Here is a 25,928-nt window from a genome sequence, read left to right as displayed (position 1 = left end):
TAAGAAAGAAAATTGTGATGTTTAAAACTTTTTCCTTTTTCTTTCTTTCACATAAAGTTGGAGAGAGTAAAGCTGTGGTGCAGTGATCACACATCAGATTCAGTCAGGGAGTGAGATCAGTAGAAACAAAAATCTTTTCTTTTAACTTATTGGAGGAAATGTATTGTTTTGATCAGGTTTAGGTATCTAAAGTCATTATTTAAGATGAATAAATAATTAAAGACAGACATATTTATTTACAATAACATGGTTGTTTTGCAAGAATGATTGGCATTGAGATGACTGGTTTAAGTTTCCAGTAATATTAGTTCTCTTCTTAACTAACTGTATCAGACTTTTTAAGCTGAAACCAGTTTTCTGCAGTTTATAAGTGAGAAGTAAAGAGGAAATAGCCACTTTGAACTTCTGGTATAAAGCTTGCATGTTATCTGATATAAGGAAGGACTGCTCTACTTCAAGGTTTCTTGTAAAGGTTTTAATATGATGGTCATGCTGTGTAATAGATTTAATTAAGAGGGAAAATAAGCTTGTCTTTGGTTTCTATATTTATTTGGGCACATCAGATGGCCCGGGTGGATTTGGGATATCCCAGTCTGTCTCTGCTGCTGACACACATTTATATTCAAACAATATGCAAATGTTCATTTTGCATAAAAGGTCCACTTTAAATCTGCTGTGTGTGTTTGTGTTATGGCACGTGTCTTATTGTGGTTGGCTTATTAGTCTTGTTAAGTCGTGTTTTGTGATTTGGTTAATGTTGTTTAGTCTTGTGTCACTTGTTGTGAGTGTATCTTCTCTGTGTTGTAGGTTGATTTATGATCTTTGAATATTATTTATTGTGAGTAAAATGTCAGTAAGGTATGTTTTTTATTTTTATAAAACTCTACAGGTCATATGGGTTTGACATGCATACAGTTCACATATTGTGCATTTATTGTGAATGGGGAGCTCAGCTTGATAAATGAACAGAAGAAACTCATGTCATGTGTGAAGAGTGCATGATCTCAGTTTACCACAGTAGATTGAGGTAAATGAGGTCACTTTCTTCACGAGTCTAAGCGCAGCTCCAAAAACAACAGCAGACGCTAGAATAACACCTCCAGAATCCACAGCTGATTTCTCTTCATTATTTCCTCCTTTAGTAAATGTTTCCACTTTCAGACATGCTGCTGGGGTTTTTATTTGACGCTGACGTCAGTCTCTGCACACCAAACACACACACACACATCGGTGTCAAATGCGTTCATTTCATGAGTTGATGGTTTGAAAACCTCAGCAGGTCAGAAGGAGAGATCCATACATATGAAGGTCAGACGGTTGGAAGGAAAGGAGGCGTTTGGCTTTTGTTTACAGAATTGGGGCAGGATTTGCATTGTGACAATAGCGCTAGCCTGCGTTTTAGACTCATTTGCTCAGCGAGGCAGCAGGAAACGCGTACAGCCGAACCGACTCGACGACAATGGCTTTACTGGCCCAAACAAAAGAGAAGGTGAAAGGAAATATATCATACAGCGAACAGAGCCGTGCCAAACAAAACCCAATTCATTCATTTAACTTGTTAGTCTTGTGTGCTGACAGAAAGAAACGCTCTCCTGTGACTGAAATGAACATTTGAGTTCATCATGAGCTCAGTACATCATTGATGAAATATTGAATGTCTCACTGAATGAATTCTGCCTCGTTTTTATGGACATCACACATTATAATTCAAAACAACATCCCTGACATCTAACCTTTTGTCAGCCTGGTTACATTCAAAATGTTTGGGGGTTAAATGTAACCGGGTTAAATAATAAAACAGGTGATGGCTTTACAGGTGTGATTGTTTAGCAGCAGTATTCAGAGTTTAGTTTGTTGGTTTGTGTTGATGGGAAGATGTTTTTCTTGTGACTGTGTTTGTTGATCTCTTTGCTGTTGTTTGGACAGTGTTACAGAAGTGTTATGTGATCTCATCACTGTAATCTGGGGATTTATATCATACGAGTAGATAACTGAGTTCAATCTGGTAGCATCACTTGCATGTATTAGAAACAAACATCTAAATAATTCAATAATTCATAATGTGTGTGTGTGTGTGTGTGTGTGTGTGTGTGTGTGTATGAGTGTAGACTGATGTTAGTTTCAGGTGTGTTTGTGCACCTGTGGATGCGTCTGTGGTGTATTTACCCAAATCCGTCTCATATCTGCTTTGACTGTGAAATGGAGCACACGTGCAACACCTGCAGCTGCAGCTGAGCTGAATGTTTCTCTCTGGTCACTCTCCACTTACTGATTTACATCTGCACATACACAACGTTTGTTAAGTGTGTCACATTACAGATTCACATTAAAAACTAACACACAGACAGCTCAGTTGATGAACCAGCATGAGGAAACTTAAACTGCTGATCTTCACTCATCACTAAATACTGCTGAGAGAGAGAGAGAGAGAGATGCTTTTTTGTTTCTTTCTGAGATTTAGTTGGATGTAGCAGGAACTGTTTGTCAATCTCTGTTTGCTCTGCTGAATATTTAGTGAGAGAGATAAAGAGCACCAGAGATCAGATGTTTGTCCATACAGAATGAAAAGTGTGTGATCAGATGAATCTTATCAGTTATTGAATTGATTAGAATGACTCAGTGATTAATTCAGAATGAATCTGACAGAAGAATTCATAAAGACTTTATTATTGCAATAAGTTTATTTTAAAAGCAATAAGACAACAGAAATTTGTCTAAATGTGTGTTGGTTATTTAATATTTGTTATAACAAAATGCCGTTGAAATATTTTTTGTCATAGTTTAATTTAATTGACATTTCATTAATTCAGTTTAACTGAACACGTAATAAATAATTTGTGAAATGACAAGCTCTGATCTGATTGGTTGGCTTTATGTTGACATGAGTAATGTATGTTTGTATAATTCATGTTTTTAATTATAATGTTGTTGTTGCTCTGATCTTTTGCCTTTGTTCATGTCCATGTGTTCGTTATCTTGGATTCATTAAAACACACATCTCACTCTTAATGGCTCCTTATAAATTGGTTTGCATGACAGGAGGTTTCGGTGGATTTCCCTGATATTAAGTAATCTAATGTGAAATCTTTTGTATTTATTCTTTTGAAAGTCGAAAATCGAAACCCTTGAGTTCAGATGAGATGAGATGAGTTCAGATGAGATGAGATGAGTTCAGATGAGATGAGATGAGTTCAGATGAGATGAGATGAGATGAGATGAGTTCAGATTAGATGAGTTCAGATGAGATGAGTTCAGATGAGATAAGATGAGATGAGTTTAGATGAGATGAGTTCAGATGAGATGAGATGAGATGAGATGAGTTCAAATGAGATGAGATGAGTTTAGATGAGATAAGATGAGATGAGTTTAGATGAGATGAGTTCAGATGAGATGAGATGAGTTCAAATGAGATGAGATGAGATGAGATGAGATCAAATGAGATGAAATGAGATGAGATCAAATGAGATGAGTTCAGATGAGATGAGATGAGATGAGTTCAGATAAGATGAGATGAATTAAGATGAGATGAGATGATATCAAATGAGATGAGATGAGATGAGATCAAATTAGATGAGTTCAGATGAGATGAGAATGAGATGAGATGAGATGAATTCAGATGAGATGAAATGAGTTCAAATGAGATGAGATGAATTCAGATGAGATGAGTTTAGATGAGATGAGATGAGTTCGGATGAGATGAGATGAGTTCGGATGAGATGAGTTCAGATGAGATGAGATGAGTTCGGATGAGTTCGGATGAGATGAGTTCGGATGAGATGAGATGAGTTCAGATTAGATGAGATGAGTTCAGATGAGATGAGATGAATTCAGATGAGATGAGATGAGATGAATTCAGATGAGATGAGATGAGATGAGTTCAGATGAGTTCGGATGAGAAGAGATGAGTTCAGATGAGATGAGATGAGTTCAGATGAGATGAGATGAGTTCAGATGAGATGAGATGAATTCAGATGAGATGAGATGAATTCAGATGAGATGAGATGAATTCAGATGAGATGAGTTCAGATGAGATGAGATGAGATGAGTTCAGATGAGATGAGATGAGTTCAGATGAGATGAGATGAGTTCAGATGAGATGAGATGAGTTCAGATGAGATGAGATGAATTCAGATGAGATGAGATTAGTTCAGATGAGATGAGATTAGTTCAGATGAGATGAGATGAGTTCAGATGAGATAAAATGAATTCAGATTAGATGAGTTCAGATTAGATGAGATGAGTTCAGATGAGATGAGATGAATTCAGATGAGATGAGATGAGTTCGGATGAGATGAGTTCAGATGAGTTCGGATGAGATGAGTTCAGATGAGATGAGTTCAGATGAGATGAGATGAATTCAGATGAGATGAGATGAGATGAGATGAGTTCGGATGAGTTCGGATGAGATGAGTTCGGATGAGTTCGGATGAGATGAGTTCAGATGAGTTCGGATGAGATGAGTTCGGATGAGATGAGTTCAGATGAGATGAGTTCAGATGAGATGAATTCAGATGAGATGAATTCAGATGAGATGAGATGAGATGAGTTCGGATGAGTTCGGATGAGATGAGTTCGGATGAGTTCGGATGAGATGAGTTCAGATGAGTTTGGATGAGATGAGTTCAGATGAGATGAGTTCAGATGAGATGAGATGAATTCAGATGAGATGAGATGAGATGAGTTCGGATGAGTTCGGATGAGATGAGTTCGGATGAGTTCGGATGAGATGAGTTCAGATGAGTTCGGATGAGATGAGTTCAGATGAGATGAGTTCAGATGAGATGAATTCAGATGAGATGAGTTCAGATTAGATGAGATGAGTTCAGATGAGTTCAGATGAGATGAGATGAGTTCAGATGAGATGAGATGAGTTCAGATGAGATGAGATGAGTTCAGATGAGATGAGATGAGTTCAGATGAGATGAGATGAATTCAGATGAGATGAGATGAGTTCAGATGAGATGAGTTCAGATGAGATGAGATGAGATGAGTTCGGATGAGATGAGTTCAGATGAGATGAGATGAGTTCGGATGAGATGAGTTCAGATGAGATGAGTTCAGATGAGATGAGATGAATTCAGATGAGATGAGTTCAGATTAGATGAGATGAGTTCAGATGAGATTAGATGAGTTCAGATGAGATTAGATGAGTTCAGATGAGATTAGATGAGTTCAGATGAGATGAGATGAGTTCGGATGAGATGAGTTCAGATGAGATGAGTTCAGATGAGATGAGATGAATTCAGATGAGATGAGTTCAGATTAGATGAGATGAGTTCAGATGAGATTAGATGAGTTCAGATGAGATGAGATGAGTTCAGATGAGATGAGTTCAGATGAGATGAGTTCAAATGAGATGAGATGAATTCAGATGAGATGAGTTCAGATTAGATGAGATGAGTTCAGATGAGATGAGATGAGTTCAGATGAGATGAGATGAGATGAATTCAGATGAGATGAGATGAGATGAGTTCAGATGAGATGAGATGAATTCAGATGAGATGAGATGAATTCAGATGAGATGAGATGAGTTCAGATGAGATGAGTTCAGATGAGATGAGATGAGATGAGTTCGGATGAGATGAGTTCAGATGAGATGAGTTCAGATGAGATGAGATGAATTCAGATGAGATGAGTTCAGATTAGATGAGATGAGTTCAGATGAGATTAGATGAGTTCAGATGAGATTAGATGAGTTCAGATGAGATTAGATGAGTTCAGATGAGATGAGATGAGTTCGGATGAGATGAGTTCAGATGAGATGAGTTCAGATGAGATGAGATGAATTCAGATGAGATGAGTTCAGATGAGATGAGATGAGTTCAGATGAGATGAGATGAGTTCAGATGAGATGAGTTCAAATGAGATGAGATGAATTCAGATGAGATGAGTTCAGATTAGATGAGATGAGTTCAGATGAGATTAGATGAGTTCAGATGAGATGAGATGAGTTCAGATGAGATGAGATGAGATGAATTCAGATGAGATGAGATTAATTCAGATGAGATGAGATGAATTCAGATGAGATGAGATGAGTTCAGATGAGATGAGATGAGATGAGTTCGGATGAGATGAGTTCAGATGAGATGAGATGAGTTCAGATGAGATGAGTTCAGATAAGATGAGAATGAAATGAGATGATTTCGGATGAGATGAGAATGAAATGAGATGAGTTCGGATGAGATGAGATGAGTTCGGATGAGATGAGATGAGTTCGGATGAGTTCGGATGAGATGAGATGAATTCAGATGAGATGAGATGAGATGAATTCAGATGAGATGAGATGAGATAATTTCAGAAGAGATGAGAATGAGATGAGAATGAGATGAGTTCAGATGAGATGAGATGAGTTCAGATGAGATGAGAATGAGATGAGTTCAGATGAGTACAGATGAGATGAGATGAGTTCAGATGAGTACAGATGAGATGAGATGAGTTCAGATGAGTACAGATGAGATGAGAATGAGATGAATTCAGATGAGATGAGATGAGTTCAGATGAGATGAGTTCAGATGAGATGAGATGAGTTCGGATGAGATGAGTTCGGATGAGATGAGATGAGCTCGGATGAGATGAGATGAGTTCAGATGAGTGCAGTTGAGATCAGATGAGTTCAGATGAGATGAGAATGAGATGAGTTCAGATGAGATGAGAAAGAGATGAGTTCAGATGAGATGAGAATGAGATGAGTTCAGATGAGATGAGAATGAGATGAGTTCAGATGAGATCAGATGAGTTAGGATGAGATGAGATGAGTTCAGATGAGATGAGAATGAGATGAGTTCAGATGAGATAAGATGTTTAAATCAGTACGCAACATCACAGTTGTCTCTCATCAGATTCAGATTGAGTTTCTTTCAGCAGGTAAACAGCAGTGCTTATCCTGTACTAAAGAGAAATGCCTGCTGTTCTCTCTCTAATGTCATTTAACTGCGACTCTATCACACATAATTAACATTTAGATAATAGAAGACACTTGGCATTTCAATTACGAGTGGCCTTTGAATGAAGCGTCTCCACTGCGAGCTTTACTTTTAACCCAACACCAGAGCAGAAATAAAAACACAATTGAGACAAACTTCATAATGCTGGAATTGCTCTAATGTATGTTGGACTGTAACAGGGTTGACTGTTAAGCATGAGATATCATGATGTCTTCTATAAAAAGGATACTTTTATGTTTCTGTTTTTACTGATATTTGTTTTACAGAAACATTCATTGTTACTAGGTTTAACATTTATTCATCTTAGTTTATGATAATTTCAGCCTTTACTTTACAAGCGTTGTAACACTTAAAGGAACAGTATGTAGGATTGTGGCCAAAACTGGTATTGCAATCACAAAACTGGTGGCCAATACCCAAAATGACAACATAAACATCAGTTGAGGGCTGCAACTCCACTTTTTAAATGACAATATCCTGAATTAACATGAATTAACTGTATTGACCTTAACGAACCTTTACTCTTTCTCTCCCATTGAGGAGTTATCTTGTCAATTAAGAGAAAACATTTCCCTGCCAATGATGCTTACCTGATGAGTTTTTACGGTAATCTGTGATTTACCAATTTTATAAAAAACTAAAACATCAACTAATCCAACAACATTTTAAACTCTCTGTATGTTTTGATCATCACTCTGAATCTGATCTCTAACAAAAGTCCTTTACAAAAATGCAATTATTTCAGCTTTTTGCTCAAAATTTTGTATTATTGAAGAAACCTACCCGTATTTGAGAGATGAGAAAAGAGAACAAATGAAGATAGGATGAAACGTTTTGTTTGTTTGTTTAAGTGTCTGTTCTTTCATTTGATATATTTGTATGTTTATATATTTATAGAATAAAACTTTCCTGAAAGACATTTTGTAAACTTTTGTGAAAATCACAAAAAAACAACTTTTCAAAAAAGACTTGCGGGGAATGAGATAACAAGACTTAATACATGTTAAAAAACGATATTGCTTATTGTTTGTTCATGCTAGTTAATGCATTTACTAATGTTTACTAATACAACCCTAAGTGTTATCATAAAAACCCTGTATTATTTTAACAGAAAAAAATAATGTAGAGTGATTGACACACAACCTGGAGACATCTTCTATTCATCTAAAGCAAAATTAAAATTGAGAGAAACTGGAAATCTAATGTGTTCATAGAAACAGCATTAACATCTCAAAATAACAGCTCATGATTGACATTAATGATGGACAGAATTAAACTGAAGATTATATTCTCATGTGAAATGTGTGTACACATAAAGAGATTTATTGTTTGTTTGGCACACATTGTGTGTCTGAATAGATTTGATTTAATATTCAATTCTCTCTGTGGATGAGTGTTAGACAGATGATGAACAAGAAGAGAAAAACACTCTGCCATTTTCTCCTTTATTTACAAATCGCCTGCCAACGTGGGCGACACACGGCATTACTTATCTGTCAGATGAGAGCGTGCGTGTTTGTGTGTGTAGAAGAAGAGCTCTGTACAGTATAAATCTGCATTTACATGCTGCTGTGATACACAGCTGATATTTGTTAATTAATAATGAATCACACACACACACACACACACATGTCAGAGAGCAGATTGATAATTGTGTCTGAGATGAGCTCAGTATGGATGTGAGTAATGTTATCATGGATGGAAATAGAAAGCATGTGACATCAGACCGCAGGTGTCGAGCTCGTGCCAACATTAACTTCCGTATGTGAGAGCGAACACGCCTCTCTAGTAATGGAGCTCTCTGATTGGTTCATAATATTTTCATAAGTCAGGTGTGATCAGAGCCTCCACCCTGTACACAACCAAGCAGTTTTTTTCCAGCGAGATGTTGTGTAACATTAACAGGTCCTCTCATGAGTATACTCTGGATTATCAACGCATACACACCATTGCTTGATTTACATAATTGCAATTAATTAACAATTAAGATAATTGATTGTTTACATAGAATACACATGTTATTATTTATCATTCAAACATCTGGAGCCTCTTTGAATATCTGAAGGCAAATTATTATTAATCATCATTACAACAGAAAGAAAGCTCATCTCATGGATCTCTAGACTTGAATAAAGCTCATTATTATATTCAAATCTATCTGTGTTTAGGTCAATGTACCCAAAAACATTCACAAAACACACTTTAAAATAATAATTTTTTCTTCTCTATTAAATAATTCATGAATTATTGATGACAGGGAAACCCAATGTGTTAATGCTGCGGGTGTGCATCATTTTCATATATTTCAAAGAAGCAAATTATTTCAGTCAATTATTCCTCTTATATCACAGTTACAACAAATATTACTTTGGTGGTTATTTTAAGACATTTGATAGGCCAGGTGTGTGTTTATAGAAAAACAATGCATATACATGAAACACTTCTTAACCAATCAGAATAAAGGTTTCAACAGACATGTGGTATAATGTGCAATAATTGATAGATAAGATTTGTAATGAATGTTTCTCATGTATGTTGCTCATGACACACTGTGATCTCAGTTTGACTTTCTTCATAATGCTTTAATAGTGATGAAGACCTTATTTTGTGTGCATGAAATGATTGGCAGTGAAATCTTTGATGGATATGAAATGTTTATGTGTTTGTGTGTCTGTAGGTTGTGAGAGTGTTGCAGGAGCGTTGTGAGCTGGCACACTCAGTGGGCGAGTCGTAACATCATGCCGGTGCCAAATGTTCGTGTAGCGTTACCCTCCATCAGACACTCAGTTCTACTGCTCACCGCCACCATACTGCTCAGCAACGCAGAGTGTAAGTCACACACACACACACACACACACACACACACACACACACACACACACACACACACACACACACACACACTTGTTATTTTAGTTGAGATTCTGTTTTTTAAAAATGATGATGCAGTAAATCGTGCTGAGGTACCAGAATGAATTTTAAAGACATGAGATATAAACCCAGATCTCACAGCTGTAAATCTGTTTGTTTGCACACTGAGGTGTTTACTCTAAAGAAATTAAAATCATCAACTTTTACAACCAAACTTATTATGAGATTGAAACATTTATAAATGTCTTGAATATTCACACATCCATGGGTAAAGTTTGTTAGGAGCGTACTACAGAAAGTTTAAATGTAATTTGGTGTAGAAAAGTATTATTGTATGCATAAACTGTATAGAATTTAGAATATCATTTTTTTAAGGATATAAAACCCATCTGAAGTCATTGAGAAATAGATGCAGTAAGTGTACGTTTGTTCATTGTTGTTGAGGACTGAAGTCCAGTGTTGTTTTATTTATCAAAAATGATTCATCATGAATTATTTTCAGTATCTTTTTTCAGCAGATATTAATATTTATATATAAATAAATATAATTTTAAAATATAAATTATACATTACATTTATATTTTACAATTATATTTATTTATATTTAATTACATTTATATATAAAGTTTAATATCTGCTGCAATAAGCACTGTACCACCACTGCTTCGCGGGGCTTATTGATTTTATAAAACGGTTACTCTTCCGCCAAACAAAGTAGTTCCTCAGAATCAAGTGTGGCTGCAACAAAGCGCAGTCAGTTCCCAATCAACACAGATGCAGCAAAGACACAATGAAAATATGATTAAAGACTGTGTTGTTTATTTTCATAAATCAGTATATGTAGCAACACTGGCGCAGGTAAACTTTAGCTGTGTAATGCCGTCTGAACCGTGGGGTTACCGGGGTATTTTATCACAGCTTAGAATGCGTTTCAACCAATCAGAATGAAGGACCAGAACTGCCCGTTTTATAACATGTCTTGAGTTTAGTGATTAATGTGTGTTGTGTTTTATAAAGATTAATTGTCAGAATAGTGTTTACATATAGCTGGCAGGCAGGTTGAACTTTGCATTTTCTATATAGCCACAATTAAATCAACATCATTGCATTTAATTTGCTTGTATGTTAATGTCATTTAAATTAATGCATCTATGTCTACTGCTTAGCGTACACACACACACACACACACACACACAGTATTTATTGCATGATCTATTTCTCTGATCATAAAAGCGAGTTGAAATGTTAAATATGTATGTAGGGTCACATGTGGTTATGTGATAGTGTTTAATTTTAGTGTGGTCGTAGGTTTTACCGCGGTTAAATCCCGTCAGCTTGTTTGCAGCCTCAGGCTTTAATTAGTGCAGCATCAGAGCAAAAGATTCAGAAACCATCACAGCAGATCCGTGCCAAACCCAACTGATCCTTCTTCACATGGAAAATAAGAAAAATATTAAACACTCCAAAACATTCTAGCACTCGGGAACAAATTAAAGAGATCAAACCTCATTAGTTTCTATGAGATTTCATCAGTTTCTAAAATCACGACTGCATCACAGTTAGGAGGGTGTGAAGACGATGTTTGCTTTTCTTTCTGATATATCCCTTTATCTGTCAACATAGATGTATGGATATTCCTACAAATGCCCACAATCCTTTGCGTCTATGTGGGAATTAAAATGGCACCCAAAAAGGCTCTATTCATTTAAGTTTTATTTTAACCTATCTTTACTTTCTTCTAACTTTTGATTGGGTTTCTACTGAGAGATGAGTATTAGTAGTTTATAAATATCTGCTTGGTTATTATAAACTAGCTCTCTGCCATCAGTCTGAAGCTCTGCAAGACTAAAACTCGTCTATCAAGGCTGAACTGAGACGTCATTGGACGATTCTCAAGGGGGTGTTAGCTGAATATAGTAATTATCACCTGCATGCTAATTAATTGTCCACTCTGCATGATGACTCATGAATATTCATGATGAATATGAGTGCGGTTAATTAGACTTCAGATGTTTCCTCATTGCATATGTATGCTAGAAACACTGTAAACATATAACTTGGGTAAACATCTTTTATTTTACATTTATATGAATTAACACATTTCTTTACTTCAGCATGAGAAAAATGCAGCACAGCAATCTGAGATTTACAGTTTGTTTTGTGAAATAGTTCATCTTTATTTTACATTGTGACGCTTTCTGCTGATTTTCAGATTTAGTAACGTTCAGATCGATTCGGCGTTCTCAGATGTTTTGACCCCACCTGAGAAGTATTCATGTATATTTTGTATGTAATAAAGATATTAATGGCACTGATAGTTCATTCAGTCACTAAAGCGCTTAACCATGTTCACGGACCTGCGTGTTTGACAACCAAAAGCCTGGCAAAAGAAACAAGAAGGGATCAGTAAGGCGAGGAGTGCGACTCTTTCTTCTCCTCAGCAGCAATTTCACACTTCCTGCACTGCTGTCGCTTATTACCAGATTTAATTGGCTGAAGTCTTCGGTCCGTTCACGCGGGACCGTTTGGGCGGAGCAGGAGGAATCCTCACCGTTACGTCCCACACGGAGGTCGACGTAGGCCATCGCTGTTGAAACTCACGGACACGTGTGTACCGTATGGTCCTTTAGTGCTTACATCTAAGATGTATTGATTAGACCGTAATGAAAAGACTTTCTCTCTCTCTGTTTGATATAGATTTATAATCACAAATGAAATACTCTCATGACGTTTGAGCAGATCACAAACACAATGATCAGTGTATCAGACATTCACTATAAAAGAAGATCAAGCGTTTCAGCTGCTTCACTTTAAAGGGCCATTAATCATACTGAGACACGGACATCAGATCTCAGATGAGATGGAAAATACGTCCTGAAACTTCTGCATGAATCTGCATTTCTTAAAGCTCTTGACTGAAGTGACGTTTCTTGGGTTTGTTGAATTAAGACATGGACAATCATGTGTGGTCTATACTGTAGGGTTGGAGGTCGATGTGTCGAGCCTGTGGATCACTTCAACTTTGTTAAATACAACCAGAAGAGAAAAAAATCCTTTGTCATTGTCCTGTGATAGTCATGTATTTATTGAAATTGATTACATAGCTTTCTAAAATGCTTGATTCTGATTGGCCAGTCACAACATTTCAAGGTTCGTTCTTGTCCGATAACTACCGCTCAAAACTAATAACACATGGTAACCCAGATCCTGCCAATCATTTTGACAGGTACTGTTTAATATTACACAAAAATTAAATATAAAAAAGTATTTTATTTACAAATGATTCAACCAAATAGTGTGTTCATGTCTCATCTTAAATAATGGAAGGCCTGCATTGGTTAAAAATGAGCAAATATAACATTTCAAATCAAGATTTTTTTCCTTTACTTATGAGGTAAATAGCTGTGTAATAAGCATGATAATGTACAGACAGCAGGTTGTTAACGTGAAATAAGACCTTTAATGCACATCGGGTCCTCATCACACTGTCGGGTCTTATTTCTGCCATAATAACCTGCTCCCTGTACATTATACCTTACGTATTGAAGTTTTGCACTAACAAAGCACCTTATAAAATAGAAATGTGCTTGTGCTACAGACATCTGAGGTCATTTCAATTCTCAAACAAACCAAATCTCTGAAGAGTTTACATATACATTACATCAGTCATCCCAAACCAAATAAAACTGTAGTCCTCAAACAGACCAGTTACTGACCGCTGGACAGATGATAAACACAAACCTGCCCAAAAATCTGCTCCGGTCCGTTTGAATGATGCAGCATCTTTAGAGTTAAATCCATGACAGTTTTCTGCAGACACTTAAAGTTCATTGCTGACTTATAAAGATGACATTTCATAAGACTTTTTTAAGATGTCAAATAAATCTTTGGTGTCCCAGTGCGTATGTGTAAAGTTTTAGCTCAAAATACCCCAAAGACAACATTGACACTTTGTAGGTGTGAAAGAAAAAAATGTGCTGTGTCTTTAAAATGCAAATGAGCTGATGAAATGCAAACACTGATCGCCATAATGGTGGTTTGTTGAAATTGAAACTCAATTGTGCTGTCAATTATTTTCTCTCTCTCTGCACTAAATGTCAGTGGTTGCAGTATCATGATTGGATAGTGCAGATTAAGGGGCGGATCTTATTATAATAATATCCTCTTCTGACATCACAAGGGGAGCCAAATTTCAGTGATCTATTTTTTCACATGTTTGCAGAGAATGGTTTACCAAAACTAAGTTACTGGGTTTATCTTTTACCCATTTTCTAGGTTGATAGAAGCACTGGGTACTCAATTATAGCACTTAAACATGAAGTCAGATTTTCATAAAATGTCCCCTTTAATGTGACGTGCTGCAGGGTTTTACCTGTACAATCACACACAACACAATCGCTGAACTCACAGCTATACAGAATAAAACACAGGGGTTTGTGCTGAAATGCTACAGTAGATTCATCTTGAGACACACACACACACATTTCTCCTTCTGGCAACAATATGTGTGTATTATGTGTGTCTGTGTGTTTCCCACTGTGGCATCTCACACAGTCACTTCCTCTGCCATCTGTGAAACTTCTCTCGCTGAACCAACCATTCTTCATCATGCCTGTGTGCGCGTGTGTGCGTGCATGCGCATGCGTATGCGTGTGTGTGTTTGTTTGCGCGTGTGTGAGAAACCAACCATTCTTCATCACGCCTATGTGTGTATGTGCGTGCGTGTGTGTGTGTGTGTGTGTGTGAGAGAGAGAGAGAGAGAGAGAGAGAGAGAGAGAGAGAGAGAGAGAGCATGTCAGTGTGATAAATGACAGACATCTAACTGTGAAGACTGTAGGCTAAAGCAAGAGAAATAGAAAATGAGGGGAAGAAAGAAATTGAAGCCAATTCTTCATCTGCCTCTGTCCAGTTCTTAGTTTTCTTTTTCCTGCTTTGCTTCTGTTCATCCCTGCAAAGAAAAACCTCATCCACACAGCATGTTGATGCCAGAAAAGTCCCATAAAATTGCCAGCGTGCCTTCTGTGTGAACAGAAACACATCCTGTAATTGTTTCTGGGATCGCTCCCGTGAAGGGGGCTTTGTAACATTGCCATAACGTTTACGGAACGCGTCCTGTGTGAACAAAAGGCAGAAACAATGCCATAAGGGGCGTGTCGTTGTAAGGACGCATGTGTCATCACAACAAGAATATATCTTCAGCTCTTTAACACAGGAGTTTTAAATGCAGATGAACGACCAGAAATGTCTGCTAAACGGAATAAACTAGATCAAAGAGATTGTCACTACGATGAAACTGAGAGCATTTGGCAGCATAACAGAACAGGGCGTCAGAACATGATCATCATCTGATTGGTTGATGGTCAACTTCCTGTTTAAGTACTTGACATGCGCGCGTGCACACACACACACACACACACACACACACACACACACACACACACACACACACACACACACACACACTGGTGCACTAAATGAGGAGGAGAGCATCTTTTATAAAGCCACATGATCAGCTCCAATAAACTGCCAGGAACAAAAGATGACTAAATGAATCAGTGATTCTCTTTCTCTCAGAAAACAAGTGAATAGAAAGAAGAAACGATGAATCAATAATGAATTATATCTCTTTCTAAAACATCCATTTAGTTATCTGTACCCAGACTAATGCACAGTGATCATTTCATGTAAACCAGCCTTAGTTCTCTTGTTCATTCTATTAAAGAATCTTTGGCTGTTGTCCAGCCAGCTAACAGTCAGCTACCAACATCAGACACAACGACATCAGACATCAGATACAGCAACATCAAAAACATCATCATCGGACATGGTGACTCCAAACACAGTCACATTGAACACGTCACCATTGGACAACTTTGGACACAACGTCATCAGACACGCTGACATCGGACATGGTGACACAGAACATGGCAACATCGGATACAACGCCATTGGACACGGCGACATCAGATACAGCAACATTATACACATCATTATCAGACATGGTGACACCAAAAATGGCAACATTGGACACAAAGACATTGGACACAACGTCATCGGACACACTGACATCAGACATGGTGACACACAACATGAGGACATTGGACACAAAGACATTAAACACATCATCATCAGACATGGTGACTCCAAACACGGTGACATTGAACACAACACCATTGGACACTACGACTTTGGACACAACATCATCGGACACGCTGACATCGGACATGGTGACACAGAACATGTGAACATTGAACAAATGTCATCGGACACGGCGACATCAGACATCAGATACAGCAACATTAAACACATCATCATTAGAAATGGTGACTCTAAAAACGGTGACATTGAAAACGACACCATTTGACACTACGACTTTGGAACAATGTCATCGGGCACTACGACTGTAGACACAATATCATTGGACACACCAACATTGGACACGGTGACATCGGACACATCAACATCAGATACAGCAACAATAAACACATCATTATCAGACATGGTGACTCCAAACATGGTGACATTAGACACTACAACTTTGGACACAATGTCATCGAACATGGCGACATCGGACATGGAGATACTGAACACGACACCATCGACACCATCTGGGTGGCAGTTGCTCAGTGGTTCATGTAGTTTGTCTACAAACTGGAAGGTTGGTAGTTCAATCCCTGGCTCAACCTGACCAAGTTTCGAGGTGTCCTTGAGCAAGAGACCTAACCCCAGCGGCTCCTGACAAGCTGGATGGCACCTTGCATGGCTGACACCGCTGTCTGTCTATGAAGGAGTGACTGAATGGGTGAATATGAGGCAAATTGTAAAGCCCTTTGGATGGCCATAGGTCTGTTAAAAGCACTATATAAATGCAGTCCATTTACCATCGTACACGGCGACATTGGACACAACGTCATCAGACATTCTAATACTGAACACGACACCATCGGACACAGAGACATCGGACACAACATCATCAGACATGGTGATACTGATCACGACACCATCATACATGGCGGCATCGGACACCGCGACATCGGACACCGCGACATCGGACACCGCGACATCGGACACAACGTCATCAGATATTCTGATACTGAACACGACACCATTGGACACCGCGACATCGGACACGACGTCATCAGACATTCTGATACTGAACACGACACCATTGGACACCGCGACATCGGACACGACGTCATCAGACATTCTCATACTGAACACGACACCATTGGACACAGAGACATCGGACACAACGTCATCAGATATTCTGATACTGAACATGACACCATTGGACACAGAGACATCGGACACGACGTCATCAGACATTCTGATACTGAACACGACACCATTGGACACAGAGACATCGGACACGACGTGATCAGACATTCTGATACTGAACAAGACACCATTGGACACAGAGACATCGGACACGACGTCATCAGACATTCTGATACTGAACACGACACCATTGGACACAGAGACATCGGACACGACGTCATCAGACATTCTCATACTGAACACGACACCATTGGACACAGAGACATCGGACACAACGTCATCAGATATTCTGATACTGAACATGACACCATTGGACACAGAGACATCGGACACGACGTCATCAGACATTCTGATACTGAACACGACACCATTGGACACAGAGACATCGGACACGGCGACATCGGACACAACGTCATCAGACATTCTGATACTGAACACGACACCATTGGACACAGAGACATCGGACACAACGACATCAGATATTCTGATACTGAACACGACACCATTGGACACCGCGACATCGGACACGACGTCATCAGACATTCTGATACTGAACACGACACCATTGGACACCGCGACATCGGACACGACGACATCAGACATTCTCATACTGAACACGACACCATTGGACACAGAGACATCGGACACAACGTCAGCAGATATTCTGATACTGAACATGACACCATTGGACACAGAGACATCGGACACGACGTCATCAGACATTCTGATACTGAACACGACACCATTGGACACAGAGACATCGGACACGACGTGATCAGACATTCTGATACTGAACACGACACCATTGGACACAGAGACATCGGACACGACGTCAGCAGACATTCTGATACTGAACACGACACCATTGGACACAGAGACATCGGACACGACGTCATCAGACATTCTCATACTGAACACGACACCATTGGACACAGAGACATCGGACACAACGTCATCAGATATTCTGATACTGAACATGACACCATTGGACACAGAGACATCGGACACAACGTCATCAGATATTCTGATACTGAACATGACACCATTGGACACAGAGACATCGGACACAACGTCATCAGACATTCTCATACTGAACACGACACCATTGGACACAGAGACATCGGACACGACGTCATCAGACATTCTGATACTGAACACGACACCATTGGACACAGAGACATCGGACACAACGTCATCAGATATTCTGATACTGAACATGACACCATTGGACACAGAGACATCGGACACGACGTCATCAGACATTCTGATACTGAACACGACACCATTGGACACAGAGACATCGGACACAACGTCATCAGATATTCTGATACTGAACACGACACCATTGGACACCGCGACATCGGACACGACGTCATCAGACATTCGCATACTGAACACGACACCATTGGACACAGAGACATCGGACACAACGTCATCAGATATTCTGATACTGAACATGACACCATTGGACACAGAGACATCGGACACAACGTCATCAGACATTCTGATACTGAACACGACACCATTGGACACGGCGATATCCAACACACATTGCAGCACTAAACACATCGCAGCTTACACATGTGAATGTATGACGTCCATAAACATCAACGTGCTCAGTAAGTCACAGCCGCTATTGGCTGGGAAAACAGGCAATATGTCCACCACATGAGTCTGATTTTAAGGTCCAAAATCTTTCTGCAAATGAATGAACTGTTTTATTGTGTAATTTCTCTGAAGAATATTAGACTGTAACTGTCTCACACACACACCTCACCAAGGAAATCCTGTAGGTCGCCTGTGAGGTCATGGCTGTCAGCAATAATTTAGTGATAAGGAATGTTGGCATAGTCGGCCCATGCATCACGCCACACGATTAGATGATGTCGTTCTTATCGAAGGTCGTCATCTGGCCATTAAAACGGAGAAGCTGCGAGGAGAGATCATCGCTCAGGTGCCATGAGCTGTCAGACATTCACACAGACACACAAGTGCAGAGGTCATCACAAACACAGCAGACAACAAGAAACTGAAACAGACTACACATAAAACTCTTAGTATTGATCTTCAGTAAGTATTTACATTTGTTAATATTCATAATCAAAATAAACTATGAATGTACTTTATTAGCATTATAAGCGTTTCCAAGCAATTTACCAACCTTGTCAATAGATACCAAATGTAAAAGCAATAGTTTACACAATTCAACATTGAACAAAGTTTGTGTGAGAAACTCTAAACACAGGCAGCAAACATTAAGCACAATTACAACACAGTTATCATCAAGTAAACACAACAACATAAAAGTCTTCACGCAGTTTTTTTTTATTTTTTACCAATTGTACACCATATAAATCAGCTCAGAGTGTACAGGTGTGTGGTCTGTTTATACCAACAATGAATGAAAACAATCCACGAGGAAGAGGAGGAAGAGTATGAGGAAGAGCAGGGCCCTATAGAGGAAATGAAAGGGAAAGTGATGTATTTGACAATGTATCCTACCCTACTTGACATGTAATCTCTGATTTTAACCCATCCAGTGAATAGTGAACACCGCACTGCAAGTCATGACCATACAGCAGTTGTCCTGTATAGGCCTGTGATGAGGATGAAGGCTTATGATCAGAAAGATTAGATGCTGAATTTTACAGTTTATTAAATCTATGGAAAGTCCCCATAAACCACCATGTGTGTGTGTGTGCGTGCGTGCGTTGTGTGTGTGTGTGTGTGTGTGTGTGTGTGTGTGTGTGTGTGTGTGTGTGTGTGCATGGTCTGGTCCGGTCACCTCTGTCAGGGCAGATTTTATGTTGTTGTGGTTGTTATAAAGTCGCTGTGCTGTGAAAAGAGTTTGAAACATTCTCATCCTGCACCATTAAATTAATGCAGTGTGAAAGGTCATTCTGATCTCACATCAGTGTGTGTCTGTGTGTGTGTGTGTGTGTGTGTGTGTGTGTGTGTGTGTGTGTGTGTGTGTGTGTGTCCTATACTGTACTGTTTAAAGCATCATGAAACACTAACCAACATTTTTTTAGATGTTAACAGAGTTAGTTGTGTTGCACATCATAGAAGATAATGTTAGCATCTGTTAATTTTACCAGTAGGAGAAGACTAGTTAATTTTTAGCTTTTTTGTGATATTTTTGTCTTCCGGGTTTCAAACTCCATTTTGTGTAAAGATCACATGCTGTGACATGGCAAAGGACTGTAGTACATTGATGACGCGTCAGTGTCTGGTTATTATTTATAAGCTTGCGTGTTCTTATCCAATGAGAAGACATTTCGCGTGCAAGCACATGCAAGTGTTACATGAAGAAAGGCCAGCAGGGTATTCGGGGGCTTGAGGCAATCGCACTCGGATACGATTCTGAATAGTAAAATGCAAATGTGCCGTGACACTACACTGTAAGAACATATAATAATTAAGAGAGGCATTCATGGGTCGCAGGTGTTTCTGTGGTGAAACAGTGTTAAAAACATTGGATGATTTTACCTGTCAGGGACTCGCATTAACTACTATTTACCTCAGGAAAGCTTTGAGATGCCAGTGGACTTTGACTTTGCTCATGAAGGCAGTTTGAGTCTAGGCAAGCATGCGCTACCATGTCCTGAGGACTTTTCCTTATCTTCAAACACGCTCTTATTTCAACTTGAACAGTCTTACTTAACTTTTGTTTTAATGAAATATTATATTCAGTTAAAATTATTCCTCTAATACTGCGATTCATAGTTAATCTTTATATTTGTTACACTAGCTTATTATATTAGGTGCCCTGCATACTCCCTGCTGTTCTTCTCACAGCATTCACGCCCATTTAAGTTGCATAAGTTGCAGATTTTGTGAGGTCTTATCAGATCGTATCAACTTTTATGAGGTCTCATCAGATCTCATCAAGTCTTGTGAGGTCTCATCAGGTCTTGTGAGGTCTCACCAACTTTCATAAGGTCTTTTCAGGTCTTGTGAGGTCTTATCAGATCTTGCGAGGTCTCATCAACTTTCATAAGGTCTTATCAGGTCTTGTGAGGTCTCATCAGATCTCATCAGGTCTTGTGAGGTCTTATCAGATCTTGCGAGGTCTTATCAGATCTAATCAGGTCTTGTGAGGTCTTATCAGATCTCATCAGGTCTTGTGAGGTCTTATCAGATCTTGCGAGGTCTCATCAGATCTAATCAGGTCTTGTGAGGTCTTATCAGATCTCATCAGGTCTTGTGAGGTCTTATCAGATCTTGCAAGGTCTCATCAACTTTCATAAGGTCTTATCAGGTCTTGTGAGGTCTCATCAGATCTCATCAGGTCTTGATAGGTCTCATCAGGTCTCATGATGACTTTAGATCAGGTTTTATCAGGTCTCATCAGTGTTATTTTTCTCTTGTCAGTATGTATGTTTCCTGTATGATTAATCTCAGATTGAGGTCAGAAGTCACATGACTCGGATCCACCTGAGTGGTGAGGTGGGCGGCACTTGGCATTATTAGTTTCCTAGCAACAGGCGTGCTGTAGCGTGACACCTGTGGTCCTGGCACCGGTGCGCTCTAGTGCTTGTGATAAAACTGACGCTATATCCTGTAGGACACTTCAAACAGAATTAACAATCACACACACACAAACACACACACACACACACACACACACATTATGCTGCTGTTCAAAATGTTTGCACAATGTTGCGTGTGCTAATAAAATCAAGTATTTGGTGTCTGGGGATCAGCATGATAGTATTTTTCTATGTTAAATTCCCATAATGCATTGGATCTGCAGTATCTGGCTGTTTTCCACACAGAACTCTTAACTTTCCCTGAATGCTGTACAATTAGATTGTGTAAAACTAACCGGTTTAAACAGTAGTGAAACAGTAGACATTATTCCATGATTGACATTTCAAACAGCCTCCAGGTCTTCAATAACTTGAGTTAGGTTTATATGTAAATGTATTAACTTTTGACAGTCAGACAAATCATGAAGCTTAAATTTGACTTCATGTGCCACCCTTTAAAGCCAGAATTAAGTAGAGTGCGTGACATTGTGTGATACTGATAATATACCCATAATCCCTTACAATATGAAATAACTTTTTACATAAAATACAGAATCTGTCTGACACTAATATACTTTTTTCTGAAGTCCATTCTCTGAACTAAATTCCTGTTTGTCAAATCATTCACTCAAATGTAATACTTGATCAAATACAATCTGCTGTCTTTATGCTCTACTGTATATTGACAGACACGCGTGACGTCACTTCAGATTTATTGCTCATCTGATAGGCTGACAATAAAACTGCTGCATTATAGTAAGAACTCATGTCTACACATTTCAGATCTCTCTCTCTCTCTCTCTCTCTCTCTCTCTCTCTCTCTCTCTGTTTTAAGCAAAAAGCAATTTCTCTCTTCTTGTCCTGATGTGTAGCATGAGCGCTTAAGCAGGATTTACTGCCGACCCCAAATGCCATTAGAGCAGATTCACTGACAGGCGAATCTTTGATGTGGTTTTCCACGACGGCGCAGCGTGTGTAAAGATGAATGTATGACACCCGTCCTGACAGCCGGAGAAGATACGATTTTACGTATTTACATGCTGAGAAAACTGTGCTTTGAAGTAGAGAGAGAGAGAGAGAGAGAGAGAGAGAGAGAAGCACACAGACGGTCGGGTGTTGGCAGTCGTCTGCAAATATTTTGGATCGCTCAGTAAAATCCCTCTTGTAGTCATGGTGACACCCCGGACACAGATCCAATTATAAACGAGAACTGTGGGATACATATGTCACATCCTGTTTTAACTGGCCCACTGTATCCATCTTAAAAAATCACTCAGGGTTTCCAGCTAGGGAAGATGCGAGCAATAATCGATGGCGAGTCCAGAAGAACTTGACAACATTTTGATTTAAATTCTGTGATTGTATTGAACTCGACCGATGGCTTTCTGCGTGAAATATGAAATGTGTGAGCTACTGGACTTTACTGCCGGCTGAAGATTTAAAGGTGTTCACGGTGAATACATACAGCATTTCTAATCAATCAACTTTATGAATGGATGATCTCTCTCTATGATCAAGCTCATCTGAGACCTCGTCTGAATCTATGAAGAGCACTCGTGTAACCTTCACCCTCCCTTTTTCTGTTTCAGCACCACCAAAGTTCTTACGAACACCCAACGATCAAACGGGTGTTCAAGGTGGCGTTGCGTCCTTCATATGCCAAGCGACGGGCGACCCGCGGCCCAAGATCGTGTGGAACAAGAAGGGGAAGAGAGTGAGCAACCAGCGCTTTGAGGTATTAGGTCTATTGTTCTGATGTAAAATGCTCGACAAGTGAATGCAAATGATAGACACGCCCATTACATTCATCAGCCCATTGGTTTTCAGTCATATTCTCCCATTATTAACATGCATGACCATTCATGTCATGACATCAGATCACAAGCTTCATTTGAGTTGTCAAACATGCACTTTGCTTTGCATTGCTGAAACTGTAACTAAAAGTTTCATTTTCTTCTAGCTCTGATAGGTTTGTTTCTCAGCGCATGTCCTGTTTTTAAATGACCATCTCATCCAAAACTGATCAACACGTCACATCAGTCGAGCCCTGATAAGATTTCGATGTCATCTTTCTCTTCTGTTTTGCACTGGCCACTAATCCACAGACATTTAGCAGTTGAAGGACCCTTTTGGGTGTCCTTGTCTTTTGCCTGCTAAAATGAAATCTTATCAGCGTTCATCACATATACTACTAACACACCGGCTAATATACTAATAACACCATTACTCACCCACACAAACATGTCTTCATTTGTATAATTCACTAATAAACATTTCAATGTTTAATAACGTTAGCTGCATTATGCACTTAGCATTAAACCGCATGCCTTTGAAGAGTTTGTGTGTATGCGTGTGTGTGAAAAGTGACGATAAATGAAAAGACGCAACGTATGACCGCAGATGTATTTAAATCTGTAAAACGGAGAACCTGTCCTTGGTATTTCTGTCAAAAGTGAGTATATATCTACCGATAGCTGTTCCACCAACTAAACCAACGTGTTTGTGAACGTCGTCTGTCTCGTTCGTCTGGCGTGAGTCGGTCATGTCAACGCTTATCTAATAAACTGTCCACTGTTGTTTATCTGACTGACGTTTGTTCGTGTGATTTCACGTTAACATTCACCGTTTCATGTTTCGGACGTCAGCTTTAAGAGTGGGTGAGATTATATCAACACATTTGATTACTCATGATGGCACAACAATCCTCCCATTCTTAAAATGACTGAGAAGGTTTGCTTTGAAACATCTGGTTTAAAAATTAAGACATTTCATGTCAAAAATATATATATATATTGACATTTGAATGTGGCCGTGATATTGTGAAGGCTTTGTCGTTGAGCATGCTATAAGACAGACATTTGTCAATTTTATCAGCCAATGAATTCATAAGTGTGATGTCATAGGATGGATAGTGAATAAATGGCTAAAGGCTCCGCCTCCTGTCTGTAAGGAATAGTATGTGCAGACACAAGTAGAAAAACACTAAAGACTTTATTGATACTGAAACAGAAAACAAAAACCCACCATGGGGGCAAAACTAACATCGAACAGGATAAACAGAACACTGACAAGACTAGACTAGACTATATTAAACAAAAACTGTAAACTGGACTAGACTAGACTAACACTTAAACAATGAACTTAACTTAGCTGGATATATCTTGACAGGAACAAATCAGAACGAACGTAGACAGAACAAAGAGCACAAGGACTTTAAATAGAGAGAACTAATGAAGGGAACAGGTAAAAATAATAACAGTTAAGGGAGTCTGTATATAACCATTACAGACCATTCATTATCCAAACAAAACATTGTACTGTAAGAACCCTGCCATACTTGACTAAATATTAAAACAAGACAAGGTTCAAGCAGGATCCTGACACTGTGATCTTTCAAAAATCAGCTCTCGCATTTCTACTTGCATGAGAGCTTTCCTTTCATAGTGGGATGTGTTTTTATGTTCAAACACAAAATAAATGTTTTGTAAAAGATTGACTGTATAGAGAGACGTTTCATCTCAAAACGTAAGCAGGCGTGGGAGGCAAATCAACTTTACACACAAATCATTTTATTTACCCTCATTATTTGGATTAACATGAATGTTGTATAGAGCAGAAATGTGTATTAGTTATGCAACAAACATTTTGAGCATACTAATCGAATTAATATTAGACTAATATATCAATTTAAAGAATCTAATAATAAGAAAAAAATAATCTAATTTTTATGAAAATAAGCACATTGAAATGGAACAGAGAATATTTTAGGCAATAATAAGTATATCTAGCCTATCATTTCAAGATTGATGTACATCTCTTTGTAAATGCACCAGTATGAAGACCTTAGTATTTAAGATTTATATACTACACGATTTATATTTATTTGTAAGTTTATTTTGTATAAATAATAAAGAACTGCAGTAACTGAATGTGATGTGTGTTTAATAAATTATAATGGCATATGCTGACTTAAATTTATGAGGCCGATTTTATTTTGTCTGCATTTCAGAACAAGCTTATATTTAGGCTAAAAACATGAATCAATGTACAGAGCAAAAGCAAAGTAAAAGTCTCTATCAAAGCATCTGAGTTTGGGATATTCTTATCATGAATTCTGAGTGCCGACAGGCGACATATATTCGGCTTTTTTATCTTTTGGCTAAAAACGGATCATTTCAATTTCAGACATAAATTTCCATCAGCTGTAATGTCATGTTAATATTTAAAGTCACAGGTTTATGTTTACATTAATTCATATAGCTGACGCTTTTATCCAATTCAATAAAACATAAGCGAGCGTTTA

At 38.5% G+C, this 25,928-nt stretch overlaps 1 protein-coding gene across 40 annotated transcripts in view; it reads left to right on the top strand.

Annotated features, from left to right (window-relative positions):
• Positions 1 to 25,928, top strand: part of ptprda (protein tyrosine phosphatase receptor type Da) — a 108,559-nt gene that overhangs the window by 17,149 nt on the left and 65,482 nt on the right. For all 40 annotated transcript variants that reach the window (XM_073859132.1, XM_073859136.1, XM_073859148.1 and 37 more), the window contains exons 2-3: positions 9,622 to 9,773; positions 23,215 to 23,360. In XM_073859132.1, the coding sequence (XP_073715233.1) occupies positions 9,683 to 9,773; positions 23,215 to 23,360 (237 nt within the window). In that variant the 5' untranslated portion in view covers positions 9,622 to 9,682. The remainder of the gene's footprint in view (positions 1 to 9,621; positions 9,774 to 23,214; positions 23,361 to 25,928) is intronic.

Source organism: Misgurnus anguillicaudatus, chromosome 21 (genome assembly GCF_027580225.2).
Source record: "Misgurnus anguillicaudatus chromosome 21, ASM2758022v2, whole genome shotgun sequence".
In the NCBI taxonomy this organism is placed as follows: domain Eukaryota; kingdom Metazoa; phylum Chordata; class Actinopteri; order Cypriniformes; family Cobitidae; genus Misgurnus; species Misgurnus anguillicaudatus.
This window is presented reverse-complemented; position numbering and strand designations above follow the sequence as displayed.